Source organism: Pelophylax lessonae, assembly GCF_965119305.1.
Source record: "Pelophylax lessonae genome assembly, chromosome: 1".
Lineage (NCBI taxonomy): Eukaryota > Metazoa > Chordata > Amphibia > Anura > Ranidae > Pelophylax > Pelophylax lessonae.
The window spans coordinates 417606556-417621943 of NC_138768.1; the positions used below are offsets into that span (position 1 = coordinate 417606556).

Here is a 15388-nt window from a genome sequence, read left to right on the forward strand (position 1 = left end):
TTTGCCCCTTAAATGCCACCTCCACCCAGGACACAAAGGATTCCAGGACCGCCGACAGTGCATCTATGGATAGCTGGGATTGGGAGGGCCCTGTGACCTCTTTAAGAATGCCCCACCGCACTGTAGCACCCCCAAGAGGTCAAGCAGAGCGCACTGAAGACCCCCAGCAGAGAGAGAGACCCCCCAGACTCACCACCCGCAACAGAGATGCACCAGGAAGGCCCAGAATGTCTGTACAGCACGTGTCTGCAGTGGTCTCGATCAGCAGAGAAAAAAACCTAAGTGTCAGCACTAGGGTATAGGGAGGGGCTCCACCACCAAAGAAACGCCTCTAGGGAATTCAAAAACATGGCCGCCATTGATATTCAATGGTGATCCACTGCAAAATGGCCACGAACATGGCCGCTGATCTTCAACAGCACATGGGCTACAAGAAAATAGCCTTTGCGGCCAAAAGAAGCATCCACAGATGCCAAAGTACCTACCCTATAGAATTTTGTGAAGGTATGCACCGACGACTAAGTGGCCGCCTTGCAAACTTGCGATATTGATGCCTGGTGACGGAAGGTACACTCAGCGCCCGAGTAGAATGCACCGTGACAAGGAAAGGTGGAACCTGACCTTTAACAGAATAGGCCTGAGTCACCATCTGTTTGATCCATCTGGAGATCACTGTTCCAGACAAACCTCCATCCCTCAGTACCTGGCTTTCAATAGCTAAGCCATTAAAATCAGCGACAATAAAGCAGGATGATAAAAAGATGTGAATAGCCTCAAAGTCAAAGACAAGGAAGTACCACATAAGCAGCGCTTAAATGGGTGCATACATACACCATATATACAAAATACAGCAATCAAGTGAGATAGATGTACTAGTAATAAATACAAAAGTCCATCTTGACCAATCGGAAAGGGGATGACCCGTCACCATGAAGTGAAAAGATAATGGATGGCAAACTTCCACCACACCGCGTGACCCATTAGGCAGTCAACACTCACCGAATGCCTGAAACAACTGAGCCTTCAGAGTACCAATATAAATCCCGGATCACTCCTCAGGATAATCAACACTGGCAGGTGAATCTCTCTCAGGAAAGCTCACAGAAGACTGGAACACTCAGAACGGCATCACATGTGTATGAAAGGGAAAACTCATAGGGCAGTAGTTCTAAAAACTTTATTGTAAAAAAACCCAAGCCACGTCCCCCTCACATAAAACTCACATGTAAAATATAAATATTAGGCATATAAACGAGAGGAGATGGCCAGAAGGTTCAGCGACCGATGGCTCACCAGTATCATACCGTCCCCAGGGTACCGGATCAAGACACCGCCGCTGCTCCCCCGACAGTCCTGCTATCACGTTCGCCTATCTCCGCTCCGCCCTGTTCCCGACACTTGGTAGCACTCGTCAGCGTTCGGCGATATCCGCCTACAGCTCGCCGACAGCACGTAGTGGTTGGGGTGGTAGCGTGCTCAGGATGGTAGATTAGCCCATGGGACAAATGAACTTCTCTGAGAAGAAGCCCCCAAGGGACATTTTTCGGCCACCAGAATGTTAGGAAGATCCTCGCTCTTGATTCATCGCAGCAACTGCAGAAGAAGCCTGAGCCGAGGATGATACTAGCCTTACCGTAGCCCTTGGACGCCTGCGGCGTCTGTCAGAGGACCCTGTGACTTCATCACGAACTTCGGTATCCTTCTGTGGAGCCGAACCTGCTAAAGGAGCTGCATGTAGGACTGTGCAAACAGAATTGTCTTGAAGGTGGATACCACCAGACTCAGAACCTGTATGCAAATTGGGAGAGAGAACTGTCTGGGTGACAGCTGCCGGTGAATCACAGCCTGTGGTTCCTGAAATTTGTCCAGAGGAAGGACCACCCTGGACAGAATTAAAATCCGACTTAGGTAAATCAATTCCCTGGACAGGGATTGGGGGGGGGGGGGAGGACTTTAGGTAGTTTAGACATCACCAGAACCTTTGCAGGAATTAAATCCACAAAAAGGAGATTCGGGACCTTAAAAACCTAAAAAGGACAAACTTTGCCCCCCTTTCTGGGTACCCCCCAAAGAAACATTTCGCAGATCTCCTTGACGCTCACAAAAAGTTCCTGGGACCGGAAACCAGCGAAGATGTCCCCCCATCCCAAGAACGGTGAGGGCAAAACTTCATGCTGAAAGGGCCTTGTCTGCTGGTCCAGAGAAGCTAGCTCTGGACTTACCATGCTAAGGTTGCTTGGAACCTCCCGGGGTAGATTTAAAAGATCAATTTCCCTTATTCTCTGTACCAGAAGCACTAAAGAATTTTCTATGGGCTGAAATGGAGGGCCCCAGTCTGCGACAAGGCTCCTTCTCTTTCCCTGACTGTGGCAGAAAGATACTCCCCCGCGTGATACCCTTAATGATGTCACCCAGGGTAGTCCCAAACAGGCGATCGCGTTGAAGGGGGAGATCAATAAAGCGCTTTCTTAGAGGCTTGGTCTGTGGACCAATTCTTATGCCACAGCACGCGCCTAATCACCACCGCTGAAACAAAGTTTGGATAGCACAGGAGTTGTATCCAAAGCTGCTTTATAAATAAACTGCAGCCCATGAACCAACTGGTCCGCTAAATCAACATAAGCAGGACCTGCTCTCTCCCCAGGCCCTGGCGCAAAAGCTTGGCCCATTCAGTTAGGGTCTGAGACACCAGGGCTGAGGCACAACTGGCCGCAATGCCAAACCAGCCACAGTAAACATGCTGCGTGCCACATCCTCCGCTTTCCTGTCAGCCCAGTCCTTAAAGGACGGGGATTCCTCTACTGGGATCACGGTTGCTTTATTCAACCTGAAAACAGGAGGGTCCACCACTAGTGAACTAGCCCACTTTTTTAAAAAGGGACTCCTCAAAAGGGTAACGTACAGCAAAATGTTTGGGGACCACAAAGGGTAATTTTAGTTGTTCCCATTCCATACAGTAAAACCTGTCAAAATAAGGCACATAAGGAAACACCTTTGGAGTTTAAGGCGACTTATGTGTACCAAACAACACTGCCACGTCCATGGCTACATCAGCCGCATCCTTCATTTTAAAGTCTCACGCACTGCAGTGATAAGTGAGTCTACCAGCTTTTTCATTCGCTACTGTGACCGTGGAGGAATCATCCTCACTATCGGATGGATTTGGGGGTGTGATATTAAGTCCCACGGCGGCATCAGGCTCAGAATCAGAGGAGACAGACTGAGCAGGGGAAGGCAGGGGACGCTTCCTTCTGGGCCTTTGCCCACACTCCACTTCCATCTGGGACAAGAGGAAACTGAGGAGGAAGAGCTTGTGCATCCCCACGAGGCTTCGGTCATCTCCAGCGTTTCCCTGACTATGGGAAAATCGCCCCCCGTGACATTATCAGGCTACACAAACATGGTCGCCAACCGAAGACCAGCCAGACTAAGGGAGAATTACCACCATCAGCTACAAACGCTGAAGCATGCTGCCAGGTTCTTCCCTGCGCCCCCTGCAACGCTGCACCCCCTGAAAGGGGACCCACCCACGAAGGCAGGACACCTATTAGGGGAGACTCCGCTCCAGACAGAATCCTTGCCACCGAAGTAAGGGAGCTGTTGGCCAAGGGACCGCTGCGAATCAGACCCAAGCCCGGTCGTATGCCACCCTGCAAGACGTTTAACTCGCTGGCCAGCCTGTCTGCGAGGCTATGTCGTGGCTGACCTAGCGCTTAGCTGCGATCTGGCTGGGCTGGGGGACCACTGGATCTAGATTATACAGCCCGTGGCCCAGCCCCGCAGTTGATTGTAGATCTCCAGAGAAAAAAATGTAAGGAAGGAGAAAAAATTGCTAGGGGATCCCAGCTAGGAGCCTAGGTCCTTACTCCTGACTAGACAGACTAAAACTGATTACCTAGAGCAGAGAGGGGGGTTATATACCAAGCTCAAGACAGCCCATGGGCGTAACCAGGTGTTTTTTGTTCTGCCTAGTACTACTACTCCTGGAGGAGACAATATAAACCAGTAGTTATGATTTATGAAGTGCTGTGTCCATCGATAAAAGAAAGAGAAAAATTGATTTTTGTAAAATCTTACCTTAAAATCCTTTTCTCTTAAGCTCATTGACAGACGTAGTCCTCCTTGATTAATATCAACTCGGGTTATACTGCCCTCTACAGGAGTAGGACTAGACAGGAAAGAAAACGTTCTGGCCACACCCTAGGGGCAGTCCCAGAGGGTATATCCTCTCACTTCCTGCTACAGCAAATCAGTTATGTCACAAAGCAGTGTTTAGAGAATTTAACCCAACCCAACTCAAAAACAGAGGGGCGGGTACTACGTCTGTCAATGAGCTTAAGAGAAAAGGATTTTACGGTAAGATTTTACAAAAATCCATTTTTCTCTGTCGCTCATTGACAGACGTAGTCTTCCTTGATTAATATCAACTCGGGACGTCCCAAAGCAGTGCCACAAATGAGGGGTGGGAAAATGGAAATCAAAATCCAATCTAGAAGGCCCAACCGGTGCCAACTAGAAGTTTTAAAGGCTCATCAATCACACGATGAGACTCAACTGAAATTCCAACGGAAAAAAACCCTCGAGGTAGACCACCGGTCTCCTCAAATTGCGGCCTGCAAAACCTTGCGGCCAAATGAGGCATCCACCGATGCCATCACATAAATTTTATAAAATTTTGTAAAGGTATGCACCGACGACCAGGTAGCCGCCTTGCAAACCTGGACCACTGACGCCTGATGGCGGTAGGCCCAGGAAGTACTGAGCGCTCGAGTGGAGTGCGCCTTAACAGGGAACGGAGGATTCCGACCCTTAATAGAATAAGCCCGTACCACCGTCTGTCTAATCCATTAGGAGATAGTCGCGGCAGATGGAGGCAACCCCTTTCTGGGGCCATCCGTGATCACAAAAAGTAAATCCGTCTTACGGAACGATTCCGTAGTCTTCAGGTATACCCTGATTGCCCGCACCACATCCAAGGAATGCAACGCACATTCCCGAGGATGACTGGGCTTAGGACACAAGGAAGGTAGCACAAAATCTTCATTCAGATGAAAATCTGAAACCACCTTAGGAAGAAAAGATGGCTTCGGATGAAGAACTACCTTATCCCTATGAATCCCCAGATATGGGGAATGACACGATAATGCAGCCAGTTCTGACACCCTGTGTGCAGAAGTGATAGCCACCAAGAAGGCCATCTTCTGGGATAATGCAACGCACATTCCCGAGGACGACTGGGCTTAGGACACAAGGAAGGTAGCACAAAATCTTCATTCAGATGAAAATCTGAAACCACCTTAGGAAGAAAAGATGGCTTCGGATGAAGAACTACCTTATCCCTAGGAATCCCCAGATATGGGGAATGACACGATAATGCAGCCAGTTCTGACACCCTGCGTGCAGAAGTGATAGCCACCAAGAAGGCCATCTTCTGGGATAATGTAAGCAAGGGAATCTCCCTGATATTTTCAAAGGGAGGTTTCTGAAGAACCGACAACACCAAATTAGGATCCCAGGGTGGTAAGGGCGCGCGCACTGGCGAAGCCAAGTGCTGCACCCCCTGGATGAAATTCCACACCAAGGAATGAGTAGCCAGAGGCTTCTGGAAGAAGATTGCTAACGCTGAAACCTGACCCTTGATAGTGCTCAAGGATAGTTTCTGCTCAACCCCCTTTTGCAGAAAAAACCAAGATTCGGGTCACCGAATAGGTACATGGGGGAAAATTCCTATGATTCACACCACGCAATATAAGCCTTCCATGTGCGACAATAGACTTTGCTGGAAGTCGCTTTCCTTGCTTTAATTAGAGTAGGAATAACTGAAGCTGACAATCCTCTGTCCTTCAGTACCTGGGTCTCAATGGCCAGGCCGTTAAAGCCAGCGACTGTAAAGCACGATGGAAGATCGGTCCTTGAGACCGCAGATCCTCCCTGAGAAGAAGTCTCCAAGGAGCGTCCGCGACTAGTCTTGCCCAAGTCGGCGTACCCGGCTTGACGAGGCTAGCCCGGAATTACCAGGATAACTGGAGTTCCCTCCACCTCTATCATGCGGAGAAATCTCAGCAGTAACTTGAGAGGGGGGATACAGTAGATGATACTTCCCCTAAGGGGCGCTCAACGCGTCTGCAGCGTCCGCTAGAGGATCGCAGGCGCGAGCCCTGTTGAGCCAACCTACCAACAGATCCATATCCGGGGTGCCCCAATGAAGGGACAGCTGGTGAAATACCTCTGGATGAAGAGACTATTCCTCTTGATCCAGAATCTGACGGCTGAAATAATCTGCCTGTCCACCCCCGTGAAAAATATCGCAGAGAGAACTGGAACAACTGTTCCCTCAATAAGAATGTTGGCCACTTCTATGGCCGCCAGGGCACTCTTGGTGCCCCTTGGTGATCGACATAAGTTATGACCGTGGCATAGTCCGATTGGATCCGAACCGGGCTGCCCTGGAGCTGCTCGGTCCAGTAAATCAGACAAAGTCTGATCGCTCTCAGTTCCAACACATTTATCGGTAACCTGGAATTTATCAGAAGAAATGACTTCCCCTGGCTGAGCATCGGAGACCGAAGCCACCAGACCAGAGCCTCCCTGGTCCGCTCGCTCAACCGGATCCGATTGTCCACAGAATCGAGATTCCGATTCCATTTGAGAAGAATCTCCTCTTAGAGAATTCAGGTATGAGACTGGGCAAACGGTACTGCCTCTAAGGAGGCGACCATCAAACCCAGCCAGTTGACGGACAGCAACATTCGAATCATTGACTGAATCTTCTGGAGTTTCTCCGCATGGAGAAACACTCTTGCCAAGGATGTATCCAAAATTAGGCCCAGATAGTTCAGTCTCCTGGTGGGAACCAGGGATGATCTTTGGGAAAAGCAACGAAAACGCTGATGTCCTGCAAAGATGGGGATATGAAGATAGGCATCCTAAATATCTATGGACGCCAGGAAATCCCCCTGATGCAGGGAGGCCACCACTGTATGGATGGGCTCCATCTTTTCCAAGACCAGAATTGGACGCACCTAGCCCTTTTTCCTGGGCATTGTGAACAGGTTAGACTAGAACTCCTCCAAGGAATGGGAACTACCACTGCTTGTTGCATCAAGCTGTCCCCCGCAAAGCTTTTTAAGCGACCCGGGGATGTCGAATATTGGAAGGGAAGAATCGCACCGGTGGAAGTGATCAAAACTCGATCTTGTATCCCGACCATATGACCTTGCGAACCCCTTTATCCGGGATTCGGGAAAGCCCTGGATCCGGAAACCGGTGAAGACGTCCCTTCTGTCAATCCAACGGGATAACAGTGGCTTTATTTAGTCTGGAAATCGGTGAGTCCACTATTGGTGGTACCGTCCATCTTTGTAATAAGGGATTCCTCAAAATGATAGCGCCTGGCAATGCGTTTGGAAATAGCAGGGGCTCGTTTACGGACGACCCCATTTGGGCAAGGGAAACGCTTCACCATTTTGGTAGGCTTGCTAGTACCAAAAACGGAATATGAGTCTCAGCTACCTCTGCCGGTGTAACCTCAAGATTTAAGGTTTCCCGGACAGACACAACTAGTGCTTCCACCAACGCTTCTTGTGCTATGGCGGAGGCAGAAGCGTCCTCCTCACTGTCTGAGGAGACCGTACCTGAGACAACAACCCCAGAAAAGGGACTGCAATGACCAGCTCAGAATCCGTATCTGAAGTATCAGATGACATAGGGGTAGGCGGGGGTCGGTCTTCTTGACCCCCGTCCCTGACAGGCTACCTCCACCTGGGATACCAAAGACTACAAAACTGCTGATAATGCATCATCACAAGTGGGGTACTGGAGGGTCCTGCGGCCACCCCGAGGGGATCAAGTGGGGATACATGTGTGGCAGGGTTCATGTAACAAGACACTTGCCAGCAAACACAAAAAAATTAATTGCAAGAAAAAAACTTTTTTTTTTTCTACTTAGTCCCCCAGCGCAATAGCGCCCCTCAGTCTACCTGCTTGGACCCCTCAGAAAGAGAGAGAGAGAGAGACCCCAAGGCTCACCTGATGCACAGAAGTTTCTTAACAACTTGCTTCCAGCACTGTCTGTTACAGACAGGAAGTCTTTGGCTTGCCTTCCCGGGCCAAGGAGGCGGCTCCGCCCCTTTACACGCCTTCCGGCGCCTCCCAATTACTCGAGGTGTTTGGTCACCTCAAACATGGCCGCCCCCATGCTGGAGACACGAGGCTTCGCCAATATGGCGGCCTCGTGCGATCTGCAGGAAAATGGCGGCAGCCTGTGTAGGATAGCAGCGGCTTGCAAGCTAGCAGCGGCCTGCGGGAGGTGTGCATTCGGCCTGTGCGGCCTGTGGGAGTGCCTCTGCCTGCGGGAGGTGTCCTCGGCCTGCGGGAGGCTGTGCGGCCTGTGGAAGTGACCGGCTTTCTGGAGGGATGGCGATCTGTGGCTGCAGTAACTCAGGCATAGGCATCGGCCTGTGTACACACTATGACAGGTAGGATACCTCTATACCTCAATAGTAATGCCTTTTAGTAGTCTGCCACTGACTTCAGTCATCCTTACAGTCATATAGTGACTTTAGATAGTCAGCTCCCAAAACAAGCCTCCTGGTTTCTATTCACAAAATCACACTCAAATTGGGGGATCTGTGACCTGTTATAGGATAGAGGGGAGGCCCAGAAACTGAGTGTCCGACCATCCCAGGGAGGGGCCCGCGTCCACCAACAAACCCGACAGGGGGAGAGGGGGAACATTCTACTCACCATACCGGAACCAGGCGGGCGCCAACTCCTGACAGAACCCCTCTCCACCGGAGTGGGGGGGGGCTGTCGACCAATGTGGACGCCGTGACTCTGCTGGTCATTGGCGTCCAGGCGAGACGTTTAACTCGCAGGGTCAGTCCCCGTCCAGTGGGACTATGTCGCGGCCGACCCAGCGCGGAGCTATGGCCTGCACGCGCTCGTAGGCTGAACTGGGGTGACCACTGGATCTCAACATCCAGCCCGTCGCCCAGTTTCAGCGTGCTTGCTTGAAGATCTCACAGGAACACTGGAGAAAAAAAAAAGCTGTCTAAAAAAGTATTTCTAAAAAAATCCTGCCAGGACCGAAGATCCTAGCAAGGAATCTAGGTCCTTCCTCCTAACTAGACAGAAAAAAACTGATTTGCTGTAGCAGGAAGTGAGAGGATATACCCTCTGGGACTGCCCCTAGGGTGTGGCCAGAATGTTTTCTTTCCTGTCTAGTCCTACTCCTGTAGAGGGCAGTATAACCCGAGTTGATATTAATCAAGGAGGACTACGTCTGTCAATGAGCGACAGAGAAATATTGTTTTGGTAAATATTTGCGCAAATATCATGGGGCCTTAAACAGTAGCACCTTCCATTTATTCTACTGATCTTTTGCTTTCAGAAAATGTATAGGTTGAGGGGTCTTTTAAAAACTCTAAAAGCGAAAAATGAAAATCTCCAGATTTAGAGAAATGTGGTTATTTATAGTTTTGTGTATGTTCCATTTTCACCATTTCACAAAGGGTGAAATTTAAAATATACAAATATTTATTAACTCAATACAGGTTACGTTTCTATGTTTTGCAGGAATTTTGTAAAATTTGCTGTGTTTGTATCTGAGAATAATGACTTTAGTGTATTTTTTGCGAAAATATTGCTTTGGTAAAGATTTGCGCAAATATCGTGGGGCTTTAAAAATCAGTAGCACCTTCCTTTTATTCTCCTATGCTTTCAAAAAATATATGGTTTGGGGGGTCTTTAACAAACTCTGAAAGCTGTAAGGGAACAATGAAAACCTTCAGCTTTAAGAGGAGTTTGAGTCACCAAAAGCCTAATTGGTTGCCACAATTTCTTTATAAGCTTCGGGTGTGGAGAATCTGAAACCTGAAAAAAAACACATTTAAAATACCACGTGGTAAATTATGTTAATTATATTCCATACAAAAAAAGCCCATCTCAAACTTAAAACGCTAATTACCAAAGTGAGTGAAGGGGGCAGAATACTTCAGCCTCATTTGGCAGTTCACTTGGCCACCGGATTTCTTTTTTGAACTTCTCTGACGTGCCACAAGCGCAGCAATCTGGGCTGTTTCCTTACAGATCACAGCATGGCAGATAACCTGAAATTGACAAATAAGGCAATTAGAGGTAAATAAGCAATTAGAGGTAAATAGCATTTACTAAGAAATATCAATCCACTGGCTTCTGTTTAGGACTCGAGAAGTTAAACCTCCCCTTTGTTTCTCTTACATGATGTCCCAGGCTTCCTGTTGCTGCAGGTGGAGTCTCAATGAGGTCAAGCGGGGACCCCTAGGTGGCATTCTATTGACTTGCGACTCAAGTGTTAAGTTTCAAACCAAGGTAGGTTTTTCCAGCAGGCACAATGCAGTCAGCACAGAGCTTCTCGGCATTTTGGCTAAGATCAAGTGTAGTATCTGTTCTTATCAGTGTCGGTATGGAACCGGAAGGTTAGTATCGGTGGTGGCCGAAGTTAACCGGGGCGCTCTGGGCGTAACTGGAGGACCGGAGTAGGCCAAACCAGAGAAAGCCGGATGGTTCCATTGCCTTCCTGATTTGAATGGTAGAGAAACTGTACAGATTGAGGTTGGTAAAGGTCTGCCACCATCCCGAGTTACATATAGGAATTAAATAAGGGCATTCTCCTCAAGGTGGGATTTTGTCGGCAGACAATACAACTTTAGTAGAGAATATGATAAAATTGTTTGATTTTATTAAATAACATAGATTAGACAAGTGTTATATTATTGACATACGATAAAATATGTAACAAGCATTAGAGAGCATAGCATGCATGGACCCAGAGAGAGTCCTTGGGGTTGTAGACCCCCACAGTTGAAGATGAGAAAAGTCCTACTCCAATGCGTTTCAAACTTTTGGAACAGATAGTTCCGTTCTTCCTCAGGGAAATGGACTTAAAACTCTAAGAAAAAAGAGAAAAGAGACAGGGTATAATGATGTGACATAACTGCATGTATTGGGTAAGGTATATCCCTCCAAGAGTGCCAATATATGTATGGATGTGCGCCAAAATTGTTGGGGTTGTTAAACTGACCATGTGAGCAGAGGGGGAGGAAATATGTGGGAGAGAAACATCCCAACAGATCCCTCTTCCGTCCAAAGAATTCTACTGTATATCCATAGGTGCATTTCCAAGGCTTGTATGTTTCTCCAGTGTGTGTCTCACATCCTCCTTGCAAGAAGGGTCATAATCCATGCCTCTATCCTGTAGGACCGCGGTAAGAAAAAGAAAAAATAATATTTACCAAAAGACCGGCAAGGACTTTATATATGGATAAAAAAACAACAAAGTATGTCTGAGTAGTTTAAGAGAGAAACAAAAACCCCCTTTGCGGTAAAATAGGGCAACATTAATATATTGTATTATAACAAAGGTTATAAGCAAATTAATCAGTGTATTAATGAAAAAACGGGAGAAGGATGAGGGTGAAGTCTGGGAACCCTCTATGTCCAAGTGTGGCATATAGAGATGGTCCCATCTGTCCTCAAGGGGGGAAACCCCAAAAACTATGTCTACCGGACAAATTTTCTTAAAAAACAATGGTGGTATGTCAATAGCCCAATTCCCAAAAAGGAAATGTACTCACGTTTTCCAGAGGCCAGAGAAAATTCCAGCAAAAGGAACCAAAAGGGGGGAGAGGAGGGGGGGGGAAAGAAAAAAAGGAAATTCCCCAATAAAAATCTGCTTCCAGGAACAAAACTTTCAATTTGCTCGAAGAGGGGGCTTCTCAAAAAGAGAGAAAGTCCCCAACCACAATATATCCTATCAAAGAACACCCCTCCGATGAGGGGGAGCTCCAGGAGACCACAGCCGGTCACGGACCTCGGCGTCCTAAAAAAGGGCGCCAGCGCGGGGAACGCCGCGCTGGGCCCGCCCCTCCTTCCGCCGGATGCGACGTCCTGAGCGGCGTCTACACCGGAAGTCCGTCAAGACGTCGGAAGCGGCCCGCCTCGCAGAAGCGAGGTTGCCGCTGTGCGTCCAACACTAAGGGAAGAAGGACCAATGGCCGCCGGCGCGGATGCTGGTTGGCCGCCATGATCCGAAGTGGGAGGGGAGGGGAAAACAATTCCTCCTACCATCCCCAGGGACCACAGAGGTAACTTCCGCCCTTACTCCGAGGAGGGGGCAGAACACCATCTCACCCGCGCCGGACAGGAAGAGGCATGAAACAGACCAAACAAACAAGGGGAAAGGGGAGACATCACAACCGGCCAATGTATTGAATCACAGGGGGGGGGGGGGAAGGGTAAACTGCCCCCAAAGACTCAAGAAAATGGTCACAATGATTGATGGCATAGGTGTCAAAACTCCGTTCCCGACGGCAACAGCAATTCAGGCGGAAAAGGGGGGATATGAAAAATCCTACATATATGGCCCATCTCATGCAGTCACTAAATCACATCAAGAGACCATAATCTGTCACATATGTACAAAGTCTCCATCTAGGATGGAGAATCCTTATACTCAAGGGTACATTAGATGTTATATATATATGCACAGATTATGACCCTTCTTGCAAGGAGGATGTGAGACACACACTGGAGAGACATACAAGCCTTGGAAATGCACCTATGGATATACAGTAGAATTCTTTGGACGGAAGAGGGATCTGTTGGGATGTTTCTCTCCCACATATTTCCTCCCCCTCTGCTCACATGGTCAGTTTAACAACCCCAACAATTTTGGTGCACATCCATACATATATTGGCACTCTTGGAGGGATATACCTTACCCAATACACGCAGTTATGTCACATCATTATACCTTGTCTCTTTTCTCTTTTTTCTTAGAGTTTTAAGTCCATTTCCCTGAGGAAGAACGGAACTATCTGTTCCAAAAGTTTGAAATGCATTGGAGTAGGACTTTTCTCATCTTCAACTGTGGGGGTCTACAACCCCAAGGACTCTCTCCGGGTCCATGCATGCTATGCTCTCTAATGCTTGTTAACATATTTTATAGTATGTCAATAATGTAACACTTGTCTAATCTATGTTATTTAATAAAAACAAACAATTTTATCATATTCTCTACTAAAGTTGTATTGTCTGCCGACAAAATCCCACCTTGAGGAGAATGCCCTTATTTAATTCCTGATTTGAATGGGTCCGCCCCTATCAGTTTGAAGGGAGCGAGAAAGCCGGGCGACCACGGTTAGTATTGCTCCTGGATGTAATTGGTAAGGAATTTGGATGGCGGCAGGGGGGCTTTTTCCTCCTGGGTTGAGCCTGGCCTTTGGATAGAGGGCCTCGTCCCCAGTTGAAGGCAAGCTCTCCCTAATGCTGTTCACGTTCCAAACCTCCTGGTAGGCAAGGGCTACACTGGGTCTGGCCAGGGGCTGAGACTGAAAAAGCCCGTAGTGTATGTGCCCCTGGGGTGGCAGCCCAGGGGTGCCTTAATTTCTCACTGGTGAGGGGCAGCTCGCCCGAGTTATTTTGGCACCTTGGTCACTGCACTATGCACACTTTTTTCGCACCTGCCTCTTGGGACAGGCCTTTTGGCTTGCACCAGAGGAATTTTTTATTCCGGCTGGAAGGCCTGCCTTGGTTCCTCACATGGCACCATAGCACTTTCCCCACTTCCCCTTCCCCCACTCTTTGTTTTGTTTGTCTCTTTTTCTTTGTAGTTTGTCACCTGCACTATCACCTTTGTTTTCTTTTTTGCACGACTTGTAGGGTGTGGGTCCTCGGGCCCTGCCTTGAAGTCTTGGGAGGGGGTGGATATGGCCTTTTGGCTTAGTTCGCCCTCTCCCATGGGGTCTCCCTTCGGGGGAGCCCCACTTAGTACTCGGGGTCGGCTGTTTCGGCAGTCCCCCTGAAGAACGGGGTCAGTCTGGTTTCGGCCAGACAGACCATGAGTACCTTACATCCCTGTCAGGAGTCTTGCGCCCCGGGGGATCGAGGTTCGGGTCCTACCTCTTCGGAGAGAAGACCATTTGTTTCGCACACCCTGTGCACTTTTTGTGTTCCTCACGTTTGTGTGTGTGCACTTTTTTATGCACCGGGTGAAGTCTTTTGAGTGTGTTTCACACGCTACGGGCTTTAAAAAAAAAAAAATGCAGTCAGCACAGAGCAAGGGACTGGGAGTGGGTGTTGCCAGATGAAAAACAGACTCTAGAACAGAGCTAATGTTCTCCCCAACAGGAGCTCATTTGGATGCTTCAAACCACTCCTGCTATACAAATGTTTCCTTAACTGGAACCCTTAAACATTATGGTCTGCCTATACAAAGCATGGATAATCTGGATACTATACAACACTTGCTGTGAAGCATAAATTAGCAAGATAACAAGCTTTGCATTTAAAACAATTAAAAAGGTCCAATAGGTGTATGGGGCGGGGGGGGGGGGGGGGCGATTCATGTCAGGCATTAGCAGGTTTCTGGACATGGTTTTAAGATGTGTTTTAATATATACAAATAGGATGGTTTTTTTTTAGCATGAGAATGTGGCCAATTATATCCTTTATTTACATATAGCCATTGTTTGGGTTAAAATTCACTATGATGTAGCATCCTCAAGATCACTAAAGGATGTCATTGTTTGGTTTTATGTAAAGTAGAACTAAATGCAATTTTTTGTATTTTATTTTGGATAGTGTAGAGAAGGGTTATAACCCCTGTCAGGATTTTTGCCATGTATGTCTCAATGGGGTGCACTGATTTCCCTTCACTTTTCTATACAGTAGTCAAAACAGGCAGTGACAGAAAATCCCTCCAAACTGAGTGAGTCACCAGAACTACTGTCCCGACTGGAAAATTACCCCTCTAAGGGCTCTTTCACATGGTCCGCCTCCGTAGGCGGATCCGTGTTGCTCAGCGGTGATCGATCCTCGATCCCCGCTGAGCCGGGCGGATGACAGCTCCGTCTCCGCTTGCAGAGCGGAGAGGGAGGTGTCTCAGCACCCGCTGCCCTCTATGGGGGATCGGATGAGAGCGGACCGCTTGTCCGCTCTCATCAGATCCGCTCCGCTCCGATTACTGAACGGATGGAAAAATAGGGTTTCCATCCGTCCAGATTTCAGCACAGGATCGGATGCGGATGGCAGCGGGTGTCAGCGGAGGTGACTCCGCTGACACCCGCTGCCCCATAGAGCTGTATGGAGGATCCGATCAGATCCGCCTAAAAAACTGACAGGCGGATCTGATCAGACCGCCCGTGTGAAAGAGCCCTAATACTGTTCTGAGACAACTCAATATTTGGGATTTTCTTTCACTTGTGGCAAACATGATAAATCGAGTAAATTACCCTAACTGGGACACAGACAACAATAAAAACTGAAAGGTGGTCTAATCACTCTGCCTAAAACTTAAAAAAAAAAAAAAAAAAACTCAAGTTTCCATGAGTCTTCCAGGACAGCCCAT

The 15388-nt window shown here is 48.2% G+C and overlaps 1 protein-coding gene across 2 annotated transcripts in view; it reads right to left on the bottom strand.

Annotated features, from left to right (window-relative positions):
• TDRD7 (tudor domain containing 7) overlaps nt 1–15388 on the bottom strand; it is a 314213-nt gene that overhangs the window by 239998 nt on the left and 58827 nt on the right. For both annotated transcript variants that reach the window (XM_082267672.1, XM_082267671.1), the window contains exon 3: nt 9968–10109. In XM_082267672.1, the coding sequence (XP_082123798.1) occupies nt 9968–10109 (142 nt within the window). The remainder of the gene's footprint in view (nt 1–9967; nt 10110–15388) is intronic.